Source organism: Arvicanthis niloticus, chromosome 19 (assembly GCF_011762505.2).
Source record: "Arvicanthis niloticus isolate mArvNil1 chromosome 19, mArvNil1.pat.X, whole genome shotgun sequence".
Lineage (NCBI taxonomy): Eukaryota > Metazoa > Chordata > Mammalia > Rodentia > Muridae > Arvicanthis > Arvicanthis niloticus.
Window position 1 is genome coordinate 48,506,105 of NC_047676.1, and position 26,404 is coordinate 48,532,508.

A 26,404-nucleotide genomic window follows, 5' to 3' on the forward strand; every position below is an offset into this window, starting at 1 on the left:
CTTAAGGTTTTCATTGCAGCAGTCTGGCATCTTGTTGGGTGGGTTTATTACAAAATGTTATTTTCCTTGAGGCTATTATGAATGGAAGTATATCTGTGATATTATTCCTGACATTTGTTGTTGTATAGAAGAGCTATTGATTTGTACAAGTTGATTCTGTTTCCTATCATGTTGCTGCATTCATCATGTCTAGTTTTCTGGTGAAATTTTTAGGATCTTTTATGTATAATATCATGTCCTCTGTAAATAGGAATCATTTGATTTCTTTCCCTATTTTTATCCCTTTAATTTCCTTCTTTTTCCTTCTTACTCCAACTAGTTCTTCAACACACTGTTGGACAGGAGCTGGAGCAGTGGGCAGCCCTGTCTCACTCCAGATTTCAGCGGGATTGCTGCGTGTCTTTCCCCACTTACAGTGATGTTGGCTGTTGGCGTCCCATATGCACTATTTATTGTGTGAGGTGTGCTTCTCCTAGTCCAGCTCTTTATGGACTTTATCACAAAGTTATGTTGGATTTTTTCAAAGGGTTTTCTGCATCTATTGAGATTACATGTGATTTCTATCAGTAAGATCAATTGTGTTATTTATTGCATTTACTGATTTACATAAAGTCAACTTGGTCAACATGGATAATCTTATGTCAGGCTGTTGGGGAGACAATTATTTTACTGAGCACTTTTGAAACTGATATCCAACATCAAGTGGTCAGCCCTGAAAGCATACAAGTAACTGGTAGTTGTATTTATATATTTAGGAATACACACACACACACACACACACACATCCATAGGTGTCAGTTTTATGTATATGCAATCAAAGAAAAGTAGTCACCTCAAAGAGAAAAAATGTTTTAAAAAGATAAAGTTGGGAGGGTGCAAACTGGTAGATAGGTAGAGTTGGAGAAAATGAGAGGTAGGTATATTTCACTATATTCATGTATAAATTTTAAAATTAAAAGGGAGCTGGAAGGATGCCTATGCAGTTAAAAGCACTGCCTGCTCCTTCAGAGGACCCAGGTTCAGTTCCTAGCACCCACATAATAGTTAATAACCATGTGTAACTCCAATTCCAGTCCACGTGCTGAATACATGTGGTACATAAACATATATCAAAGCAAAACACCCATACACATAAAATGAAAATAATAAAACCTCAAAAATTGTTAATCAAGCTGTGATGCCACATGACTTTAATCTCTGTTCTCAAGAGGAAGAAGCAGGAAGATCTCTGTGAGTTCAAGGCGCGCCTAGTCTAAATAACAAGTTCTGTGCCAGTCAGAGTTACCTATCAAGATAGCCTCAATAAATAAATTTTTAAAATAAAAATAAAAGGCCCAGTGATATTACTTTAGAATCATATATTTATATGATGCAGCCAAGCTTCTATCTTGCAGAAAGCGAGAAAACAAATGTCAGCTAATGTTAAAATAAAGCAGGAAAAAAATACAAGTAAAGACAAACAAGCTACATTTTCATTCACTGAGAAATTTACAAAGTTGATATACCCTAGCAAGATTGAGAAAAATATCATTATAAATAGCAAAATCAAAAGGAAGCAACACTACAGGTCCTATATAAGTACTCTGCTGATAATAAATATGAAAAATACAACATACCAAACTGACACAAAGATATTTTTAAAATCTGACTTCTTTTATCACTACTAAAAAAAATTTGAAACATACTTTAGAACTTTTCAACAAAAACTTCAATCCTAGATATTCTTTCAAAGACTCTTAAAGAAATAACACTATTATTATACAAACTCTTTCAGAGAAGAGAAAAAGAGTAATATCTTCCAATTAATATTATGTCAGCATTATCTTCACTCCATAGTTATAGATCAATATTCTGTGCAAACATACAGACATAAGTCTTAAACTAAAGTTTAACTAATTGAATTAAGTAACATATAAAAAGATTAAAACATCATGACCAAGCAGAATTTATTCAATGTCATGCCTTACAACTCTCTTTTTAAAATTATGCAGAAAATTTCAACATCTGGCCATAATTTTGAAATTATATACAAACTAGGAATATAACATTTTAGTCTAGAAAACTTTAAGGTAATAAATTAACCACATGAATTTCCATATAAAAATTTATGTGAAGATCCAAGTACTGGAGAACAATTAGAGGATTTCTACTGTTGAACATGAAGATTTATGATAAAGTTGTGGTGACTAATATAGTGTATGATTTTCTTAGATTAGTGGGGAAGTATAATCCAGGAACAGATGCATACATAAACAGTCACTTGATTAATTAATACACACACATCCCTGAAATTTAGTACTAAAAGGGGCATCTTTTTCAATGAAAACTATATATAAATATATAAAAATGGTGCTACTAAATGTAATATTTAAATATATATAATTATACAAATGATACAAGCATAGAAGATGAATATCTTCTCAATCATACATGAAAGCTAAGTGGTTACTGCTCTAAAGGTGGTCGAACCTGGAAGAATGAAGCCTAACTATGAGCTGGACTAAGGTCTCATGCAATAGCCTACTTTATTCAGAGCATCAGACAATTTATACTCTTAGGGCTAAGAAGAACCACATGAATGAAGTATATAATCATACGCACAAGCCACAAGTGGCAAAAACATGTTTTTCCATAGATGCATAAAAACAAATAACAATATAATTTATAATCAAAAGTAAATTCACTTGTATCTGCTATACCTGGAAGGGGCATGAAGCACATTCCAAGAAAAATTCCATTTTTGAAGAAACTAGGATCACAAGATTCTGTTTTGTCTTGTTTTCTTGGAGTCTCTCATAAGCACTCAGAATTCCTCCCACGTGATGATGCTAATCTTAGACCATGTTTGACATTTGAGGATTGTTAAAATGGATCAGTAGGTCAAAGTACTTGCTGCCAAGTCTAACTATTAGACATCAGTTCCAGGACCCCACATAGTGGAGGAAGAAAACTATCTCAAGTTATCCTAAGCCCCCTCCCACACACACAGACAGACTCAAGTGCACATGCACACATACACGGAGACATACACATATGCACATGCTCACATGGACAAATAAACAAATGATGCATAAATGTAATAAAAATGAATCACAGATATAATTTTAAAAACAAAATAATACATCATTTAGATGAAATCATACAAGAATATCTTCATGACTTTGAAGCAATGGTTTCTGACACAGACCAGAAAAAAAACACAAATCACTAAATAAAAAAAAATGGTAAATAAAACAGTTTAAATTAAAAACTTTTACTAATTGAAATATACCATTAGAAAAAAATTTTTAAAAAACACTGACTAAATATGTGGAAAGCATATATTTTACAATGCAATTGAATCTAAAATAAATTAACAACCATTACAAATCAACTTCACAAAGACAATTCAGTTTTTTAATTGGGAAAAAAATACCATGGACTTGGTCATGGTGGCACACACCCCTATTGCAAGCAGTAAGGAAGGCTGGAACTAGGCTATGCAATTCAGTGAGATGCTGTCTCAAAGTAACTAAAAGAAGAAATAAAAATTAAATTTAAAAATAAAATAGCAAAAATCAACTAAGAAACAGGTACAACTGGCCCATAATTGTATTAAAATATTCCCTATCATTACTCAACAAGAAATTCAAATTAAACCTACAATTGTATGTTATGACACACCTACCAGTATGATAAAAATAGACAATACTAAAACACCAAGAAAATAGAATAATCAAAAATTTTATATACCGCTGATGGTACAACTATTTTGAGAAAACGTTTGGCAGCACTTAGTAAAGCTACACATATGTCTGTATATGACACAGAAAATTCACTTCTGGGCATGCACTCAAGAAAAATGATTGCTTCTAGCTACCAAAAAAATTATGTAAGAATGCTAATAGTGATTTCATAATAGCAAATATTAGAAACCATCCAAACATCCTTCAACATTAGAACAGATGAGTAAGTTATGGTATAGTTCACACATTAGAACATAGTTCAGTAAAAAAAAGAACATATTATTGCTACATACAACAGTTTGACTGAATCTCAAATGTGTAAAAAAAAAAAAAAAAAAAGCCACATAAATGAGTTGTGTATGTATACTCTCTGTAGGATTGGAGTGGAGGATGAATGCCCGCCCCTCTTGCCACTGCTGGAATGAGGGGTCCGGGGATTACTAGAAATGTTCATATTTTGATTATTTAAAAACCATATGGAACCCTAGACTTACAAAATTGTAACAATCAGTAAGTCTAGTCAATAACTTGCTTTTAAAAGTTAAAAAGTGGAAATAACACATATGCTTATGCAAGTCAACAGAATACATGAATACAAAGACTGAGCAGTATATGAGTTCAAAGGATTCCATGAAATAACAACTGTATCCAGAAAGAAAGTAGACGTCACAAGATTCCATCTCCGTTTTAAGAATGCAGTAAGCTGGGGGCTGGAGAGATGGCTCAGTGGTTAAGAGCATTGATTGCTCTTCCAGAGGTCCTGAGTTCAATTCCCAGCAACCACATGGTGGCTCACAACCATCTGTAATGGGATCTCACGACCTCTTCTGGTGTGTCTGAAGATAGCAACAGTGTACTCACATATAAAATAAATACATTAAAAGAAACATTTAAAAAAAAAAAAAAGAATGAAGTAAGCAAATAAGGAAAACTTCAGGAGCAAAACTACAAAAGTTTTAAGAACTTCAGTGGATGTGATAACTGATGTGTTCGTGTTGACACGGTATAAATAAGCACTTGCTTATTACTTTGCCTTTTCAGACTAGTAGCAGGGGTGCCTATAAAAATTCATTTTTCAGGTCCTATCCCATGCCTACATAATCTGAAACACTGAGATAAGATACAAAGACATGTGTTTAACAACTCCTTTGGACAATTTTGATGCTTATTTGAGAAATAGGCTGGAGAGATGGATCAATGGTCAAAGCACTGGCTGCTCTTTGAAAGAACTTGGGTTTACTAGCACCCACACGGTGTCTCACAACAGTCTAACTAGCACCCACACGGTGTCTCACAACAGTCTAACTCAAGGCTCAGGGGATCTAACACTCTCTTCTGGCCTTCTTGGGCACAAGGCATGCATGTAGACAAAACACCCATACACTTTTAATTAAGTTGAGAAATAACATTACAAAGTAAACTAGACTTTAAATCTATAAACATATACCATGACTGGACTTTTATTCATTATAGATATCTTATAAATTATTGAGATAAAAATCAAAAGAGGACTAGGAGTTCTAATAAAGACTTTGAGGGAGAAGCTGGTAAGCTGATTGTAGGCCTATTCAAGGAGACATCAAAATGAGTATCCTCAGTAGGCAGATGGAAATATAGGTCTAGAAAGGAGGTTAGATCCGAATTATAGATCCACAAATAGAACAGATGAAGTAGTTAAAGCCAAATGAATTTACAAACTGCTTTATACTACTAGGTCTTAGAGAAACAAAGATTATAAATGTTTGATATTGATGTCAAAAATGTACAATATAGACAGAAGTTCTCAAATTTTCAATCTCAAGATTCCCCTTTCCAGTGCCCCTAAAAGCGAAGAAATTAACATATGCACCTACTAACTAAAAAACAACAAAGACCTAGTACATGTATTTTTATAAAGAATATATTTGCAAACACAGATGGCACATTTGTGCAAACCTCATGTCTAGCTAAGTAAAGAACGGTGAGGTCCTGTCTCCTGTTTCAATTTCTGTTTCCATTTACTGGAATAGGCTGCTTTGTATGTAGTATATTTAAAAACTCTGGCCTTGCACAGATAACTAGGAAAATATTTCAATAAACTTTCTGAATATTTTACTTTACTACTATTCTAAATTTCTGTAAGACAGTTCCCAAAATAGTTTTCAATGTGATGTCAAGTCATATAAATTAACTTATCAAACTTTATACCCTCAGAACAAAATAAAAATGAACAAAGCAACAGACATCCAGCAAGACCGCAAGGAACATGGCTGGGGCTGTTATTTTCTCATATAGGAATCTCGTGGAAATCTCCAAGGTGCTCGGACTATGGTTTGGGAACTGCTATTTATATTTGCAACACAGGTAATGGTTCAAACCTCAGAACTAAACAAGCATGTGCCCCACATGGTACACATTCTGTCTAATTACTTTCTGCCTATTCTTTAATCTGCACCTTAACCTAGAGACGCGTTCCTATTACTGTGCAGCAAGCACATGCCCTATTAGCCATTGTTGTCTTTCTCCAGTGTTCATGAAACCCACTATATAGATGTTTACACCTCTGAATTTTTGCTCTTGCAACTTCATCCTAAAACAATTTCGTTGTCGACAAATAACTCACGCTATCTCATTTCATTCAAGTATCTCCTCAAATATCCCTTGACCATGAGGTCTTATTTATTTTTATTATATTTTATTTATTTTTGTGTCCATATGGAGGTGCTCATGCCACAGGGTACATGTATAGGTCAAGAGACAACTTTCAAGCTCTGATTTTCTTCTTCCATCATCAAGTTCTCAGGAATGAACTCAGACTGCCATGCTTGGCAGCAAGCACTTTTATCCACTGAGCCATCTCACCAGCCCAAGTAAGGTCTTATTTCAATAAGTTGTTTTAAAATGGCAAGCATCCTAACTTCAACTCTTGACACTTCTTAGTCTCCTTGTTCTGTATCATCTTTCTCTACAGCATTTGTTGCCATCCAGCAAAAGACATAATTCCTTTTTGTAACTATCTGTTTTTCCATCTGAAACCTCCCATGAGGGTGAGGTCCTTTTTTTTTTTTTTTTTTTTTTTTTTTCATTGTTGCCTTTCTCCGGTGTTCATGAAACCCTATTACACTATTGCTACTCAGAACAGTGCCTAGTGTTACACCTGGAATGTTTTAGATGAGTTACATCAACAACTCATGTTCTTTACTGGACACTATATGCCAGACAGGCCACATCTTAGAAATGAGTATTTGTTGAACCACATGCACACGAAGTACACATCTGTCTCTGTAAGCATAGATTGACAACTGAACTTCAGAATGTAACATTTAAGGGACAAAGAAGTTATGACATCTTCAAGCTAGAAATTCTGTTCATAGTCTTATAACCAAATGACCTAGAGTTGTCGCCAGTCTACATCAGCATCTCTTCTTCAAGAAACTTCTTTTCTAGGAACAACAGTTAAAATGAAAATGTTCCCACAGGTACTGATCACAGAACATCCACCTTCGGGGTTTTGTTTTCTGTTTCCTTCATCACCATAGTAGTTCCAGAAATCAGATGGGTACACACTGTCCCTCCAAAGCCCTGTCACTAATGTGCTCTACTCACTGGTGTCCTTTCATCTGGTCTCTGAGATTAACCGACATTTCAATGACATTAGAATTCTGTAATCTACTGAGCTTCACCCAAGATACTAGCATTCTCATTAACATGGCTGATAAGTATATTACTGGTATGCTTGAAAAGAAACATGGGAGTTGGAAGTGCTGCAGGAAAATCACTGAGAGCCTCTGTCAAGCTACAAAATCCATTAAAAAAAAAAAAACAAAAACAAACAGCAACAACACAAATATTTTCCAAATACCATCCTGCCATCAGACATATGTGTTCAGTGGTCAACATGAGGCTTTCCCATGGTCCTCTACAAAATTTTGAAAGGCATCTTTGCTGAGACCGAATTGTTTCCAGCCCTGTACCTATTTGGAAACAGGCTCAATGCAAATGATATACTCAAGCTATGTTAGATGAGATGACAGAATGAGGCCTAATTCAATGACTTTATCCTCATAAGCAAACAGAAGAGTTAGGGGTTGGGGGGAAAGGAGGAGTGAGGAGCTAGGGACAAGAAAAGGGAAAGGGTGGTGTGGGTGGCAGGGAGAAAGGAAGGGAGAGGAAAGACGGGGGGGGGGGGGGGAGTAATGGCCATGTGAAGACAGATCCAGAAATTGAGTAATGCATTTATACATATTACCAAGGATTGCTGCCCTCAACAGAAACTAGGAGAGAGAGCCCATAAAAGAACCAACTCTACCAGCCCTTTAATTTGCAGTTCTTCCAGACAAACATTTTCTTTTGCTGATTTAAACTGCCCGTTTTACAATACTTTCACTTGTCAGTCCTAGAAAACTAATGCAATACTGATATAAGTAAATAATTAGGTGAAACATATCTTCCACTAGGGAATAATTCAAAGGATTTATAAAGTTACTTTGCCATGAAGGGGGTGAAGTGTAAGCCCCTGTTCCTTAAATGTGAGCTCACAAAATGACCTCATTGCACACAGAGAGATGTATGAAGTGCACTTCAGAGTGGAATATTTTCACAAAAGTCCATGTCTGCAATATGCAATGTAAACAAGACGCAGACCTGAAACGATGTAATTTAAAAATGGAATTGTATTTCTGTGGTTTTCTTCCAGATGATTGATAGATAGATAGATAGATAGACAGACAGACAGACAGACAGACAGACAGACAGACAGATAGATAGATTATTTCAGTATAATCATAAGAAAAACATATAAATTTAAAATAAAGGACATTTTTAAAAACACCTAACTGATATTCCTTTAAAATATCAAGAGCATTAAAAACAAAGGTTATCTAGAGAAACTGCCACAATCAAAAGCAGTCTAAAGGATGAGAAAGAGCAAACACAGTGTGGTCTCTCCTACATGGAATCCAGAAAGACAACAAGAATAACATATAAATACTAAGGGTGTCTAGATAAAATATAGATGTTGATTAATAATGTATACATTTCTCTTTATTAGTTGCAACAAATGCCCTCAGTGCTAATGTAAAATGTAAGTAATAGAAACATGTGTGATGTCTTTGTAATATTTCATATCTTTATGTAAGTCTAAAATAGTCTTGAATATTCATTAAAAATAAAATAACTCAAGGCCCAAAACCAAGAGAATTCACTTTGCCACTCCCTTTGTGCTCCCACTGTGTCCCATCATGTTTTACATTATGTTGAAAAGTCACCATTCAGCACCATTCTATCAGTTCAGACTGTAGTGCTATTTACCACGATCATTCATTCAGAGATGTTATATTTTCATTGTTCACTATATACAATTATGGGGGCTCAGAGTGATAATAAAGACAAATTTCCTATTGACCCTTCTATTTTCTGATGTAACTGTGTTTCTTTTCTCATTGCTATGACCAAACATTTGTTTAAAAAAAGAAAACTTACAGGGGGATATAGAAATACAGTTCATAGTGGCCAAGAAGGGGTGGTAGTAGGAGTAAGTTGTCAATGAGGCCAACCAAGAAATATGGAAACGCCATTTCTCAGCTTGGTGTCTCTTTTCCCCTGTTTTATCATTCAAGGATCCTGGCCATGGAACAGTGCTGTTCCTACTCAGAGTGGGACCTTGCTTCTCAGTTGAACTTCTCTGGAAGCAACCTCACAGATACCCAAGGGTTTGTTTCACTAATGTCCTCAAATGTTGCTTAATTCAGTCAAACTGGCAGTATACATTAACTACCACAGAGGTTTTGGAAACTTCTGGCATGATCTTTTGCACACAGGATCAATTATGGGTGCCATGGCGTCTTAGACTAAACACTTGTCAATCAAAGAATATGGGCAGATTGTAAGCATGGGTATATAGTAAAGAGAAATTAGCCTACACTTTTGAGGAGACAGTAAACATCTTCCCCAATGACCAGTAACAATAAAAAATGGACTCTATTAAGAAGTCACAGGACTTGAAAAATAATAATTTCTTCCAAAAATACAGAAGAGCAATATATGTACAGAAGAATTTAGAGGGGACTAAAATAATTGGAAAATGAATGAATAGCTGGGAGATGTTATTCACCCAAGTATTTGATAGTCACTTCTACCTACACAGACATCAAGCATCTCAAAGAAAATATCCTTTCCAGCATCGATTCCTCAAACCAACTACACTTTCAGAAATCATTTCAAAACTCTTGATCCTTGGTATTAAACAACAAACCAACCCTAGGTAACTTCTCTTCTTCGAGCTGCCCTCCAGTGCTCTCCTCTACCCTGTATTACGGTACATACACAAACTCTCATATGCTACACAGTAACCATTTCTTAAACACTATTTTGTCTTCCAAATCCAACTGTTCTTTTGATTCCTATTCCCCTACATTATTAACTTGTAACGATACTCACACAAAGGGCCTCCACCTGATTTCTCCTGATTTTTAATCTCTTCTCTTCAAAAGCACCTTTTCCTCAAACACGTCTTGGGGCACATCACAAATGCCTTTCTGACAGTCTGCAGTAATGTATAGGACTTTTGTAACTCCGAGACAAGCATTCAACATATTCCAGCACACCAGGGTTAATATAACTACAGCTTTACACCGGCATCACACCGCTCTGCCTTCCCATCATTATACTTCCACATTTCCCAATAACTTGGCACCCTTGAATCACTGAGTGCAAGCACATGCATTGAGCCCACCCTCCTAACCTAAAACATAAAGGGAGAAATAAAGTCCATCTTGGTGTTTAAAGCAATTTGCCACATAAAACCCACATAAAACAAAAACCCAGCAAGAAAAATAAAATTAAAACTATATGGGAACTGAGGCCCTACAAACCCCAATCCTAAATCGGTCCCCATCTCCACACTTATTCACATCTTACTTTCTTTAAATCCCTTCCTTCTTTACCTCCTGTAGGGTCATGGATTTGTAAATCTTGGCAAAATAAAGAGATAAAAGAATAATTTGGTACCTGACAAGTAATAGTTACAGCTGTTTCATTGAGAACTTATATTTTCATAATACAGAAAAAAAGAGAAAAAATCATCTAATACAAATTTCTTTCCATAGATGCTTCGCATAATTTACCTCACTTAACTGCAAGAAAAACAACTCTGAGCCGGGTGGTGGTGGCAGCTGGTGGCAGCGTGCGCCTTTAATCCCAGCACTTGGGAGGCAGAGGCAGGCAGATTTCTGAGTTCGAGGCCAGCCTGGTCTACAGAGTGAGTTCCAGGACAGCCAGGGCTACACAGAGAAACCCTGTCTCGAAAAACAAAAACAAACAAACAAAAAACAACAACAAAAAAAAAACTGCTTAAAAACTGATGAAACGGGATCAAGAAGTGTTGTCTTAGGCCAAGATCATACAATGGTTAGGAGAAATGGCTGAAGCTGAATTCAGTTTGAATTAAAAGCCCATAGATCTCACTTAAAGTTTCTAATCCCCTTGTACAGATAGAATACTAGGCCCAGTTCCCCCTCCCCCTCAAAACCACTGGAGTTACTACCTAAGTCCACAAGGGAGATTGAACAGTGGCCCCAGAGGGTTAGCACAAAAGCCTCCCTGCTGGCTTCCAAGCCTTCTTGCAGGTTTCCAAGGTCGCCACCCTCCATTCCCCCTCCAGAGTCTGACAAGAAAGATGGTGGCCCACACCTAGCAGCGCCTCCTACAGGCTCTTCAGTACTCGAGTCCACATCGTAAACATCGTTGAAATGAAGGATGGTCAAGTTATAGGAGTCCATGTCTCCTGACTGGTTCCCCTGAGTTTTGAGGGAGAGTTCTTCACCCAGCTTTGCAGGCTGAGGGGGTGCCAGAGCTGGTGCGTCTTCCTCATGGGCCTCCATTTCTTAGGCACCGTGTAGGGCGCCTCTCTCAGAGCCTGGGCAACCCTGTTTCGCATGCGCAGGATATCAACTCTAGCAAGCACAGATGACAGAGGGAGCATGCGCGGGATGGCAGCCGGAGCATGCACATCACTTGCTGGGCCTGAGCGGTGAGTTGAGGCCTCAGTTTCTCCTGTGGTCCTTAGCCCCTCATGCCCTATGCTTGCCTGACTGTACCTAGGACAAGATGTGGCTGCCGAGTTGCCTGACAGCCGTTGAGAACCCAACGGAAACCCTGATGCTCCTTGCTTCTTTGGCAAAATGAGGTCATAGCTGTAGGAACATTCTCAACACTTGGTTCTTTCAAATCTTGCTTAATAAATATTTTTCTACTGCAGTTTCCACCCCCTTTTTTCAGCAAAATAAGACACCTGTTAAGGACCTCAAGTGTATCTTTTTTAACACCAAAATTATTGATTCCTTTCTGTCCGAGGCGTCCTGAGTATACATTAATAACTGATCCCAGACACTTGCGCCTGGCGCTGATTCCAGAAAAAGCAAAACAGAACTGGTCTTTATCCTGGGGGACTCTGCATCATTTCACCTTGCCTCAGCCGTTTGGGTTTTTTTGTTGTTGTTTTTTTTTCAGACTTTGCTGTAATCTTTGGGGCCCCTTTCTGTCTCTCTCATAATCCAAATGTCATTCCCTTCTTTCAGTTTTATTTGTCAGGCAATTCACAACTTGTTTTCTGATTTACCACATGAGTCTTCATTTGTAGCTTTTTTAAACATCTAACATTCTGACCCTGAAATGCTGTTCTGTGGACTCTGACATATTTTTGTGTGTGAAAGAACCGAGCAAGTTAAAAAAACAAAAAAAAAAAAAACAAACAAAAAAAAAAAAACAAAAAAAAAAAAAACAAAAAAAAAACAAAAAAACCTAATGCTTCTATTGAATTACATTGTACGCAGTTATTGTGGCCTGATGGAATCCATCCAGGCGATCAATAAGGTACCCCAGAGTGCTGCAACCCCTTGGAACATTGCCAGCCAGACATTTGCTCAATTGAACTTGGATTAAATGGATACATCAAGAATATAAAGTGCCAACTTTGAAAAAATAAGAAAAATAAAACTTGTACAAATAAATGAACTTAAAGGATTGGGTAGTGGCTAAAACTCCCTCCTGTAAATCTAGAGGCCAACAATATTTGTACAAAGGCAGGCCAGTCTATTTTGTAAAGTTTGTATAAACAAAATTCCAAGCCAGGCAACAAAAAAGGATAAACCCATAAACTTACTGTAAACATGAGTATAAGCAAGTTTAAAGCTAAATTTAATAGTATATTTTAAAATGGTAAACATTGCTTAGTTTATTTCAACAATCATAATAATTTGCAACGACAAAAATCTATCAATGTTATTTACTGTAAAATATCTTAAAATAGAAAATCAAGTTATTATTAATGGCAAATTGTACAAGAAATATTTGGCAAAGTTAAGCAATTATTATTTAAAAACTTGTAGCTAATTTAAAAACTTGTAGCTACCTAAAGAATGAAATAATCTTTCTTGTTTTGTTAAGGCAACAACAAAATTCTACAAAACTAGCTTTAAATATGTTCCCATAAAACCAGCAATAAATTAATAAGCCTGGCCCTATCACCACCTCTGTTTTAACAGATCATGGGCATTAAAACATTTAAATTAATAGAAAAAAATTATGTCATATAAATATCCAACAAAGGATTAATATCTAGAATTCATAAACATATAGATACTCAAAAACTAAGCAAGAAAAAAAATTGGTCCAAAAATCGGCTAATGGACTTTCAAAAGAAAGAATTCAAATAGCTAATAAGTGTTCAATATCTTTACCCATAAAAGAAATAGAAATTAAAATATTCTGCAATTTCATATAATTCCGGTCAGAATGACTATCATCAAGAACGAATGACAGCAAATGTGGATGAGGAGGTGGGGAAAGATGCTCTAACACACTATTGATGGGAAAGTAATGAGGTGTGGCTACTATAAAAATCAGATTTTAAAAATATAATTAGTTAACATTCTTGTTATTTACATATGATTTAATTTTATATGTAGAAAATACCAAGGTAAAAGGCGAAAGATTTATACGATCTGAAGAGAAACCAGAATATGTTCCTAACAGCCTTATTTATAATAGCCAGAAGCTGTAAAGAACCCAGATGTTCTTCAACAGAGGAATGGATACAAAAAATGTGGTACATTTACACAATGGAATATTACTCAGCTATTAAAAACAATGAATTCATGAAATTCTTAGGCAAATAGACGGAACTAGAAAATATCATCCTGAGTGAGGTAACCCAATCGCAAAAGAACACACATAGTATGCACTCACTGATAATTGAAAATTAGCCTAAAAGCTCGAAATACCCAAGATACAACTCACAGACCACATGAAGCTCATGAAAAAGGAAGACCAAAGTGTGAGTGCTTCAGTCATTCTTAGAAGGAGTAACAAAATACTCATGGGAGCAAATATGGAGACAAAGTGTGGGACAAAAACTGAAGGAGAGATCGTCCGCAGACTGCTCCACCTGGGTATCCATCCCATGTGCAGTCACCAAAGGCAGACATTGATGTGGATTCCAGAAAGTGCATGCTGACAGGAGCTGGATACAGCTGCCTCCTTTAGAGGTCTGCCAGAGCCTGACATATACAGAGGAGGATGCTCACAGCTAACCATTGGACTGATCATGGGGTTCCCAATGGAGGAGTTAGAGAGAAGACTGGTTTGTGGCCCCATGGGGACAGCAATAATACCAACCAACCAGAGCTCCCAGGGTCTAAACCACCAGCCTGGGAGCACATAGGGAGGGACCCATGGCTCTAGCTGTATAGGTAAGGGAGGATGGCATTGTCGGACATAGGTGAGAGAGGAAGTCCTTGGACCTGTGAAGGCTGGATACCCCAGTGTGGAGGAAATTGTGGGTGGAGAGGTGGGAGTGGGTGGGCGGGTCGGGCACATCATCATAGAAGCAGGAGGAGAGGGGATGGAATAGGGAGTTTCTGTTAACATCTGAAGTGTAAATAAAATATCCAATAAAAAATTAACTTCAAAGAAAAAGACAATATCAAGGTATTCAACACTAATAAATAAACCATGTCCTTTGTATCTTCACAATAATTCTATAAATCTAAAAAATTTTTAATTAGAAGTTTGTTTTGAAAATCAAACACATATATGTTTTTGAATTCATAAACTAGTTCAGTAAAACCATGCTACACAGGACTATGTACAGAAGTTTACCATAATACTTTACTATCAACTGTCAATGTGAAAATCAGTAAGAAAATTCAAGTCAAAATAGGACTCAAAAGAACACAACTATGTACAAATAACTTTAAAAGAACTGGCTGCTTTGTACGTCAAAAATCACAACACGGTGTTGCTGCTGGATAAAATGAGGATGTAAATAAATGGAAAGATATTCTGTGTGCGGACTTGAAAGTTTAATATTTTTAAGGCTATTTAAATTGATCCATAAATTAAAATTCAATACAATCTCAACAATTGATGGTTTTATATAGAAATTAGAAAACATTTTAAAATTGTTAAGAAATAAGAAAGAACTGAAATTAGAAACAAAGCAAGGCCTTTTATTTTCAATTCATTCTCTCTAATTCTATTAGCATATTAGAATATTTTCTCTAATTCTTTGTTAAGTTTTTGGTCTCTGATAACCAACATCTGAACTCACTTGAGACCATATTATGACTGACTCCCACCTTTCCCTGTGAAACAGCCCATTCCTGTTTCTTTGCATGTCTAATAATATGAGGTTGAAAACTAGAGATTATATTAATGTTGCAATGTCTTAGAATTATCCTGTATTGATGTGAAAATTGCCCTTTTGCCTTACTGGCTACTCTGTTTGGGTTGAAATTGCAGTTTGTCGTCCCTCTGTTAGGTAACTTCTGATGTATCGTCTTATGGTTTGCACTGACCACCAAATCATTAGCCTTGGTATTGGTGTATACCAATGTAGAGCTCAACCAGAGAGTTAGACAGTCATCACACCAATGTGTGAGAGCTCAACCTAGACTTGACTTTTCTCTAAGCACACATCAGCAATTTCCAGATACTCCATCCTCCTCAGATACTGCCTTTCTTAAAAACATAGAAGTTCAGAAATGTAAGCGCTCTTCATATGTAGATGTGGGACCTTACTCTTTGCTGTTATTCCATGAAGAATTTTCTCTTTAATTTTCCCATTACTTTCTTAGCCATGAAGTAATAGGACACCTTGAGTTGATAAGGCTGTGGTTTATAGTTATGGTTTTCTAATTAAATGCACCCTACATCTGGAGAAATCCATCAGGCAAACTTTTCTCAAAATAAGCCACAATTTCACAATCTTTACTCCTTCTTGGTGTAATTTTTTTTCAAGGAAAAAAAAAACTTTCCTCCATTTTCTGTTTCAAATGCTTTCTGTTGTTTTCAATTTATTGCATTTTAAAATGCCCCATTATAGTTAGTTACCATTTATTATACATGTCAAAAAATCCATCTCACTTCATTTACTAGAAATTTGACATTTTCTTTAAAATTTCCCCGTAGTTGGAAGTTCTTTTAAAATCCATTAGTGATACACTGCTTTCTTGACTCAATAGTAAATAACATATTTAAATTCCCTTATTGAGGTTCATGACATGAGAGAAAACGGCCAGTTTTCTCTGAATGGGCTCAGGAGATTTAAATCATATAGAGAATATAAAAATAAAATAAAACCAACATAGAGCATGATATATGATTTAGCATTTTTGGATAATATCAGTAATTAATTATTGCCGTCGCTACTGGCTTGTATTCATTGAGGCATATCTACATCTACCTGCCCCTATTTCTCAGCTTTTCAAAGCAGTGTCTGAGGTTTGAGGAGTGGATTATTATCAATTTACTCTATGTAACTTCTTGAAGGATATGTTAAGAACCAGTTGCCATATCACTTACATTTGGCTTTGCCTGGGGATGGTTTCAGTGCTTGTCTTCGTTATTTTTGCATTATAATTTGTCACCCTACTCACATCTGTGTTTTAACATCTACACTTCAATTGCACAATACTGACATCAATACTGTCTCACTCCAGATGAGGTAGATAAGCAGAGAGGCCAGAATGAGTCATGCCTCACTTCCTCATATTTTCCATAGTTTTGCAGTATTCTTATCTTTGTTTTTCAAAATCATTAACAAGAATGTATGCTACTATATTTAAATGTTTTTACTTCATCTATGAAAGCCACCTTAAATGGAATAAATTTAAAATTTTGACTCTATAACCTCCCTTGTCTTTTAGTATTTAACACTGTAAAAGAGAAATCTAAAGTCATATTTTTGTTATTTGAAAACAAATGGTCTATTTCCCCAATATTTGGATTTACCGTGTTTCTTTCTTTTTTCCAACTCTAATATTTGAACACTTTTTGCCAGCATGTGAGTGGGTACAGAATTCTGTTCAATCATATTTACCTGGGATGCAATGACCTTTTCAATACCCATACACAGAAGACAGCTTTGAGAGCCTATACTAAAGAAATCACTAGTACTTTTAATGGTGCAATAGCTGGAAGGAAGCATTTGTTTAAAGTTGTGGGTAGGGATTCTCCGACACTCTTTTGACCTCTGTCTCTAAATAAGGGAGTTTCTACCTTTGATATACAAAAACTTTTAAAAGGCAAGTGGCAAGAATAGTGGTTGGTTTTTACGAGAATTTTAGTTCCTAAAGAAAAAAAAAAAAAACAATGTTTCCCATTCCTTCACATGTGTGCATTCTCCATATCTTGTTCAGAAGTGACAGTTACTCCTGACCAGGCAAAGGGATGGGACATTTATCAGCTGGTAACGGTCATTCTATCTGACTGAAGATGTGGAGACTTTCACCATATGGGCTAGGATACTGACTTAGCTGCCCATCCCTGTTTCTCTCTCACTGCAGTCATATGACATTTTAATGTTTCCCAGTGTCTTCCAAACAAAAATGTTAAATGTATTGAAAATTATGGAAGCTCAGAATAAAAGGTAATAATGACAAGTTTTTCTTACTATATATTATCAAATGCATATAAATTTATTTAAAGGAAATTAATTTGGCAGTGAGGGATATAATACAACAGAAAAAAAGGAAAAAAGCAATAGTGAAGCCAGTTATTAAGCTACGTAATATCCCAAGTGGAGTAGATACCCCGCTGTGTTCCTAATAACCACTATGAAATTTGAGGAGTTTGATGTTGGTGGTGGTTGTTTGGTTGGTTGGTTGGTTGGTTGGTTGGTTGGTGTTGGTTTTGGTTTTTGTTGTTTGTTTTTTGTTTTGTTCTGTTTTGTTTTTTAGATCAGAGCATTACTTTGCAAACAGGACTGACTAGAAGAAAAAATCTGAACTATTCAAGGTAACAGGAATTTCAGTCTCTAATGGAAACACCAAAAGCCCTGAGAGTACCATCTCGCTCTGACTCTACAGAGCCTTTCCTATTTGGAATGATGTACCCTGGGTATGTATCCTTTTCTCAGCTTTGCCAGTATGCTTTGTCTGCGGCTTCTACTGAAACCTCCAGTCCATTTGACTGAATGCTTCCTAGCCAACTGCAGCTCTGGCTTAAATGTGGTCTGTGTCACACCACACTAGCCGTTTGCCAACCACTACTTTGCTGACCTTTTTTTTTTTCTCTTGGCCTCACTAACCTTGTCTGGAACAGCCACTTCTCCAGCAAAACTGGGTTCCTTTAAGGACATTTGTGGGCCTGCCAAGTATGCTGAAACATACTGAAGCAATCCTGTAGGAACAGGCTGTCTACAGAGCCTGAACCTGAGCTGTCCTTTGACCTATGTGTGTGCCCTGACGTATTCTGGCTACTTACTACCCAGTCTTTCCCTCTTTAGCTCCTCCCTTCCTCCACTCTCTCTTGTTCTCTCTCTCTCTCCCTCTCTTCCTCCCTGCCCCTCTCCCCCTTTCTCATAGCCCATACAATTATCATACATGTAAGAATAAGTCCTTCCTATCCTAGCCTCAATCTTCTCTTCTTATAAATTTACTACTAAGTCTTGTACATCTTCCAGTAGACAACTCTATACATGGACCTTCCTGAGAAATCATACAATGCTTTGGTGTCTATGTGTGAGTAGAATTTTTATGAAAATGTTGTCTATCAATCTGCAGATTGTTCATTTTGCTTTCTCAAAACTGAGTTCAAAGAGGCATCAGCATTAATATCCATCTACCTCTATATTGTAATTCTGCATATTATTCTAGAGTAATAAATACAGTTATTGAAACTGTTTCCCCATTTCAGATATTTAGATTATTTCTAGTGTTTAATAGTATATTCATACTACTTCAGTGGAAATGTTAAGATGTTTGTCCTCTTTTACTTCATCTGAGAATATATATAATACTTAGGAAAGATATAGTAAGGAATGAAGTTGCTGAGTCATGAAGTGGTGGATTTACAACATTTATTTATTTTTATTTTGAAATGCTGAGGATAGAACCTAGGATCTTGCACATACAAAGCCAACATTGCTTCTTATCACAGAGTGAGTTCACCTCCAGCCCGAATTTACATATTAAAGATGCTTCAGAATTTCTTTCCAGATTATACGCAGGCTGACTATTTATAAAAGTGCTTGGTTACCCATACCTGGACAGGTTGACATCATTATACTCTTCAGTGTGTTCTCACATGACTTTCTTGTTTTGAGTCTGTATTCTTACCTCTTAGTCTTCTGGTTTCTCTTTCTAAGCCTCAGGTTTTTGTGTTCTTAACAGAGAAGCTGTATGGATGAATATGTGCTGATATTCACAGAGAGAGACCAACAGACAGATACACATGCAAACATGCCCCTCAGCTCTCGTCATCCAAAAAGTTTACTCAAATCTGTCATGAGCAGAAGCAGCCTATTTCTGAAGAGTAGACTTCTAAATTGCTCACAGTAAGACAGGAGAGCAGTGTGGAAGACGACTCAGAGCTGGGCCTGGTGGCTCAGACTTTATGATCCCAGCCATGTAGGAAGCCGAAGCAGGAACCTACGAGTTCAAGAAAGCCATCCTAAACTACAAGAGAATTCATGGACAATCCGAGCATCTCATTGAGTCCATGTCTTAAATTAAAAAGTGAAGAAGAATTAGGGATACAACTGAGTGTCAGAAGCATGTGTGGTGTCTTTGTTCCCAGATTCTGGGATTCAGTTCCCAGAACCACAAATGAAGGCATTAAAACAAAAGGAAAGACAGAAAATAAGAAAGGAAATGAAAGCAATGAATTCTAAATTCTTTTTTTTTCATTTTTTTATTGGATATTTTATTTACACTTCAGATGCCATCCCCTTTCCCCATCCCCCCCTTAGAAAACCCCTATCCCATGCCCCCTTTTCCTTTTTGCACTTATACATTTTTTAAAAATGTTTAATCAAAGGCTTTATAAGTTTGGTAATGCTCAATCAGAGGTGTAACCCACTACCCAACCTAGATATATCAACTATCTTTGTCTGGTGGAGACACATGAACATCTGCCTCCCTGTCTCCCCCCTCTTTCTCTCTCTCATCACCTAGCTTCTCCTCTCCTTCTTCTAAAGCCAAGGAAAAAGCCAGGTTCAGAACTAAGTGTTTTAGTTAGGAGAGATGACAGAGGTTCTGGTTAGTCAACAAAATGATGGACTGGGTATTAGGACTATCTTGTACCTCACTGGTACAAATTGGCATAATTATGCTCTAATTGTATTTTGAGAGAAAAGTTTTATTTTAACAGGAAGGGTGATATGTAGGAGGAGCTAAGGTGGGAGGAGTACCGAGAGGAAGAGAAGGAGTAAGGAGAGGAGGAGAGCAAAGGGGAGACTTCTAAGGTGGAAGAGTCCTCTGCACTCCATGGTGAGGAGGACATTGGGCTTCTGCTCCCCGAGGGGACTAGAAAGCAAGGGGGCCCTTCTAAGAGACTGCGAGATGCACGGTTAAGTATCAGACTAGGACACAGTCCAAACCCTGCCCTTGGCTTGTTCTGTCCTCTCATCACTTCTGTGGAAATTAGAGGACGCTGTCTGATGCCTCTGTTCTGGATGTCTGGCAGAAGCAGAAAATGTCTACTTCCAGTCTGGCAGCAAATGTAGTCTCAGGACCACTTACTTTTCCAGTTGCCAGTGGAGAGTCCACCACCAGCTTCTCAAGTGTGTTACATGTGACATAGTAATTGAGGCCACTATCTTCATCACGGTAATTCTTCATCTTCAAATGATTATATCAAGTCAGGTTTCAGATTCAGGCAGAAGGAACTCAGTGCCTTTGCCCTTCTTCAAGGATGTGCACAGTACTTTGTGTCCTTTCCATGCACTTGAGAGTCAGTTTCCGTAACAGCCTCTCGATATTAACCAGGATGAAGTAAAAGAACGTATCTTTAGTGTAACTTCATAGCATGTACAGCTTATACCTTTAGGGACTAATTGCAACTTTTAAAGTCAAATGGCTGCTTTAATAATCAATGTTGACTTTTATAATCTGAATGCAAGGTACAAAATCTTTTTTACATGACAACATTAACAAGAGAAAAGATGTAACAATATGGTATTGATTATGTTTAAGAAAAATGCAAAATGGGAAAGTAAAGATTGATTACAAAAATGCTCATAAGTGCCTCTGGCTTATCAATACTTGACTATATTTTGTGTACATTTAAAGGAATAACTGCTTTTTTATACATTTAAGTTTTCAAATTACTCTATAATTATAATTGCAATGAAAATTATCAACAGATAATCCATGTAAACTGAGAATTCTACCCAGCAAGATGAAGTAACTGAATCTGACTTAGTCCATGAATATATTAGAGTCACAAATTAACATTTGTAGAAAATAGATAATCCTCCATTGAAAGACTAAAATAGATTACAGTGAATTTTACTGCTAAATAGCATTTTGTGTGTGTGTGTGTGTGTGTGTGTGTGATAAAGGCAGGTTATCATTGATAAATCTTAACTGATATCTGGCATTTTCAGGAGACTAGGTTATACAATATAAATGAACTCAAGAAATGAGTTGTGTTTCCCACTTCTGGAGTCCTGAGACAGATATCAAATTAAGATGAAGATGTGCACTGTCATCTTGCATGTCTCCTGAAGCATGATAAACAAGGACTAGTGTGAGAAGAGCTAGCCCTTTAAGGATGTCTGTGGTGATTCCTCTGAAGAGACTGGGTAAATGTGGTCCAAATGAGCCCTCTCTGCTCTACATTGAAATGTTGTTTGTCTTGGTCTTGTGCAGGTCTATGTAGGCAGCCACAGCTGCTGTGATGTCATGACTTCAGTCTCCCTGTCATGTCCATGTTCCCTGACCGCTGGCTCTTACTGCCTTTCTCCACCCTCTTTCTTGACAGTCAGAAGCCTCTGTGTGTGTGTGAGAGAGAGAGCGAGAGACAGAGACAGAGAGAGAGACAGAGAGAGAGAGAGACAGAGAGAGAGAGAGACAGAGAGAGACAGAGACAGAGAGAGACAGAGACAGAGAGAGATGCAGATGTTCCATTTGTGCCTGAGGACGCCACTGACATTTATTCCGTGCCCTTTGATCCATTGTTTCTTTATTTAACAGCTGTCCATTACACAAAGAGAGTTCTCTAATGAGGTTTGAGAGCTGCATTAATCCATGGGTAGAAAGATATTAATTTATAGGTCAACTTCAAATGTACATTTATCAGAGTAATAGTGTTAGGTTCACCTCTGGGGCCTGTGAACTCTCAACCATAGGTTCTTAGACAGATTTATAGTACAAGACACATAATTCCTCCTGAGGAGCCAGCCTCGAATCTAATCAGAGAGAGGTTGGCTGCCCTATAATACTCCTGTTACTACTGTACCCATGGGCAGAACCTGGCACACTGGCTATTGTTGTAATTCGCAGGGTTATTGTGGATATATTTGTTAGTGACTCCTCTGACTTCCTGAAGCCAATAGACCGCTTTTTGGTACTTAGAAAGAAAGCAGATTTATACATTTTCTTACTGAACTACAATACGAAGAATCTGAGACAATATTTATGTTGACTACCTTGGTTTAGAATTTTATGGTGTTAAAACATCACATTATACTTGATATAAATATACAATTTGTATGCTGGAAGAATGGAGAAAATTTTTTTCAGTATGTAGGCACTGGTAAGTTGCCCATATTCTTGTTAAAAATGCTCCCATAAGCCCTAATGAACACATAATTAATACCTTTCTCTCTCTCTCTCTCTCTCTCTCTCTCTCTCTCTCTCTCTCACACACACACACACACACACACACACACACACACACACACAGAGAGAGAGAGAGAGAGAGAGAGAGAGAGAGAGAGAGAGAGAGAGAGAGAGAGACAAAACAATAGAATCAGAGAACCTGGGAAGAGGAAGAGGACCCGTGGAAATGGGAGGGGACAAGAGAAAGTACTGAGAGTAAATGTGGTTGAAATAGAGAGTGCATACATGAAAATGTCATAACTAACTCCATCATTGCATATAATACGGAACACTTTTGAATGATCTATGAAATTCCAAGCCCGTACTATTTGAATACTACTTTCTTTTAATTTTAACAAGAACACTATGGCTATATGAGAGGGTGCCAGTGGTACTAATGATTTACAAGGGCTTTCTGTGCTGTTTTTTTAAACTCTCTGCAAATCTAAAATTATTCCAAAGCAAAAGGCTATTTGCAAAACAAACAAACAAACAAACAAACAAAACCCCAGCATGACTCATTTACCTAGTATCTGCTGAGTGCTGTGGACACAAAGACAAATGAGACAGGTCTTGCTGAAAAGGACTCCAGTCCCCACCCCACCAGAAATGGCAAACAGCATTATGCATTATCTGTGAGAGGAGTTTATTGGGGGTGAGTCCCTCAGCAACCAGGAGACAAGGAAGCAAGTTGAGAAGAACTCAAAAAGGTTCTGGAGTCATAGAGGAGTTGATTACAATTTGGAGTGGGACTCCATTTTCCAGAAGAATCTAATGATCTGAAAAAAAAAAAAAAAAAAAAAGAATTGAAGCAGAAATGCAGTGACACTAACCATGCCAATTAGGTTTGGGAACAGTGAACAGTTGTAACGCAATGACCTCATTGGTGTATAAATCTATCCACTCCAGGCTTAAAGTTTTGGGCAACAACACTGGTTTTGGGTCTGGAGCATTTTGTGGTCCGATCTGCATTAGAGGAGAGTGTTTAGGAGCTATAAGTAGAGCTGGGTTGGCTTGTGACATGCACACTGACTTCCATGACTGTGGACTGGAGACGAGGAAGACCCATATTTTGTTACTGAATGAATAGTGGATGGATGGGATGTGAACGCTTCAAGAAGGGAGGTGTCAAGTTGTTGAAATTACAAAAATAAAATAGGGAAATTTGAGGGATTCTGGAGAATGTAGATTGGCCTTAGACAAGGAGAGAAGAATAAGGAAAACACTCGAGGCAAGGGAATTGGGAAGAATCACAGCATACGAGGAGGTTCAAATACACACAGTATGTTTGGGGAACGGCAAATGTATTGGTTGGCTAGACTGGAGAGTTTACATAATCAAAGCGCAATCAAGGAGATGGTAAAAGTGTTTGGGAGCCAGTTTGCAAATGATCTTGAAATAGCAGGCCAAGTGTTTTGGACTGCTTCTCTAAACAATAGAAAAAAAAAATGACTGGAAATTTTAGAAGTGGAAATGTAGCAATATTCTTGAGGTGCACCACGTATGGAATGGAGAAAGTGGAGTCTGGAGTGGAAAAGACTATTGCCTTAACAAAAAGGAAGCTGGAATAGAGAAAGGAAGGAAGGAAGGAAGGAAGGAAGGAAGGGAGGGAGGGAGGGAGGGAGGGAGGGAGGGAGGGAGGGGGGGGAGGGAGGGAGGGAGGGAGGGAGGGAGGGAGGGAGGGAAGGAGGGAGGCAGGGAGGGATGGAAGACAGACAGACAGACAGACAGACAGACAAAGGAAATATATGTGGTAGGTGATGGAGACTTTTCAAAGGAAGACTTTGTCAGGGCTTTGATGGGGAAAGACGGACTTGTGAAGGTTTATGCACTTTTATATTTAGGAGGCTGAATTTCATCTGCAATATCTAAATCCAGAGAGGATGGTTGGGTAGAAAAAAAAAAACTTAGCTGAGTGTATATAGATTAATATGGTGTGATAGTGAGACTTCCGATTATACACGACACATCTGAAATATTAGGAGAAGGAGGGGCTCTAAACTGAGTATCTGGGAATCTTTTCAGCGAAAGTGATGGTGTAAGCCTTTAGCTTCTTCAGGAGTCTGTGTAGAGCAGCAGTTCTCTGAGCAGCCATGCAACGCTGTCATCATAAATGTGGTGGTGGTTCTGCTTCTTCTCAACTTCTTTCGCTGTGGGAGCTGTTTTGCTTCCTTTACGGAATTCTGGTCAGCGGAAATACAGATATGGAGTGCCACTTTGAACACAATAGAGAATGGCCTGAACAGAGTCGGGACAATCAAGGCCATCATCCCTTCAAAAATCCACTTATTGTTTAGCATGCAGATGAAGGCTAAGAGGTCTTAACTCCTTACTCTGGAATTAGTAACAAGGTAGATGGGAGGAGCCAGAAGGGGCTTTATGTACAAAATATAGAGAGAGCCTGCTTGGCAACCAAGCCAAAGGAAGCAGTGACAGGGTTCCAATGACATCGCATTGTTTGAATTCTTCAGAGTAGACATTTTTAAATTTAGTCCATTCAAATAATTGCCACATACCATCAAAGCATACTAAGGTTGAGCTGGAGAAGGGAGGAGCCATGGCTGTAGCTGCCCGATTGAAACAGGCCGAGTCATCTTGCGCATCCAGCATCTGATCATCTTTAAAGAAAAAGATGGAGTTGTTTTTATTTTCTGTGTATAGGTGGTTTTGCCTGAATGTATGTTTGTGCATCGTGTGCATGCAGTGCTCACGGAGGCCAGAAGAGGGTGGTGGATCCTCTAGAGCTGCCATAGGTCCTGGGAACCAAACCTTGTTCTCTGTAAGAGCAGCAAGTGCTCCGAACTTCTGGGCCATCTCTCCAGCCCAGCCTGTCTACGTCTGTACTGATGGGACTGTTCAGTGTCTTGAGTATAGACAGCGTTGACTACGTAGACTCTCTGTGTGATAAAATTATGCAGAATTGTAACTAATGCAGTGAGAAACAAATTGGCACTGGAAACATAAATAAGACAGAGTTGTTGAGTTCTATAAATTTCAATTAGTGTGTTTCAATTTAAGTAGTTGGGTTTCACAGCTAAGTTATACTTACGTCAAAGCATCTGATATGAAAAAAATAAGATGTTTTCACAAACAGGTAAACTACAGATAAACCCCTATTTTATTAACCAAACTATTTTATAGTGTAAATGGATAGAATAAGTTTAATTTTGATAAGGAAAGTATAACAAAGGAAAATTGTAGTTCAATATCAGTTTTAAGCATATATATATCAAAACCCTAAACAAAACACAAACAATGACAATCTACGTAGAAAAATACTACTATAGCATTACCAATCTGTGTTTGTACCTTGTATAAGAGGTAAGTTGTTTGAGTTGTTCGTAGTCCTAACTAGCTTAGAACTAACTATGTAGACCAGGCTTGCCTTGAATTTATTCTGAGATAACAAGTGCACATCACGATGCTGGCTTCTTGTTTTTTCTTCCTTCCTTCCTTCCTTCCTTCCTTCCTTCCTTCCTTCCTTCTTCCTTCTTTCTTTCCTTCTTTCCATTCTTTTAAGAAACAGTGTGTGTCACCTTCAAATTCATCTTCCCAGTTAATCCTAGAACTTGTAATCCTCCTGCATCAACTTCCTGT

The 26,404-nt window shown here is 37.5% G+C and overlaps 1 protein-coding gene across 1 annotated transcript in view; it reads right to left on the reverse strand.

Moving 5' to 3' along the window:
* Nucleotides 1-11,848, reverse strand: part of LOC117723670 (mannosylglucosyl-3-phosphoglycerate phosphatase-like) — a 49,485-nt gene extending 37,637 nt beyond the window's left edge. The window contains exon 1 of the mRNA XM_034523232.2: nt 11,394-11,848. Coding sequence (XP_034379123.1) covers nt 11,394-11,584 — 191 coding nt within the window. The 5' untranslated portion in view covers nt 11,585-11,848. The remainder of the gene's footprint in view (nt 1-11,393) is intronic.
* Nucleotides 11,849-26,404: the final 14,556 nt, after the last annotated feature.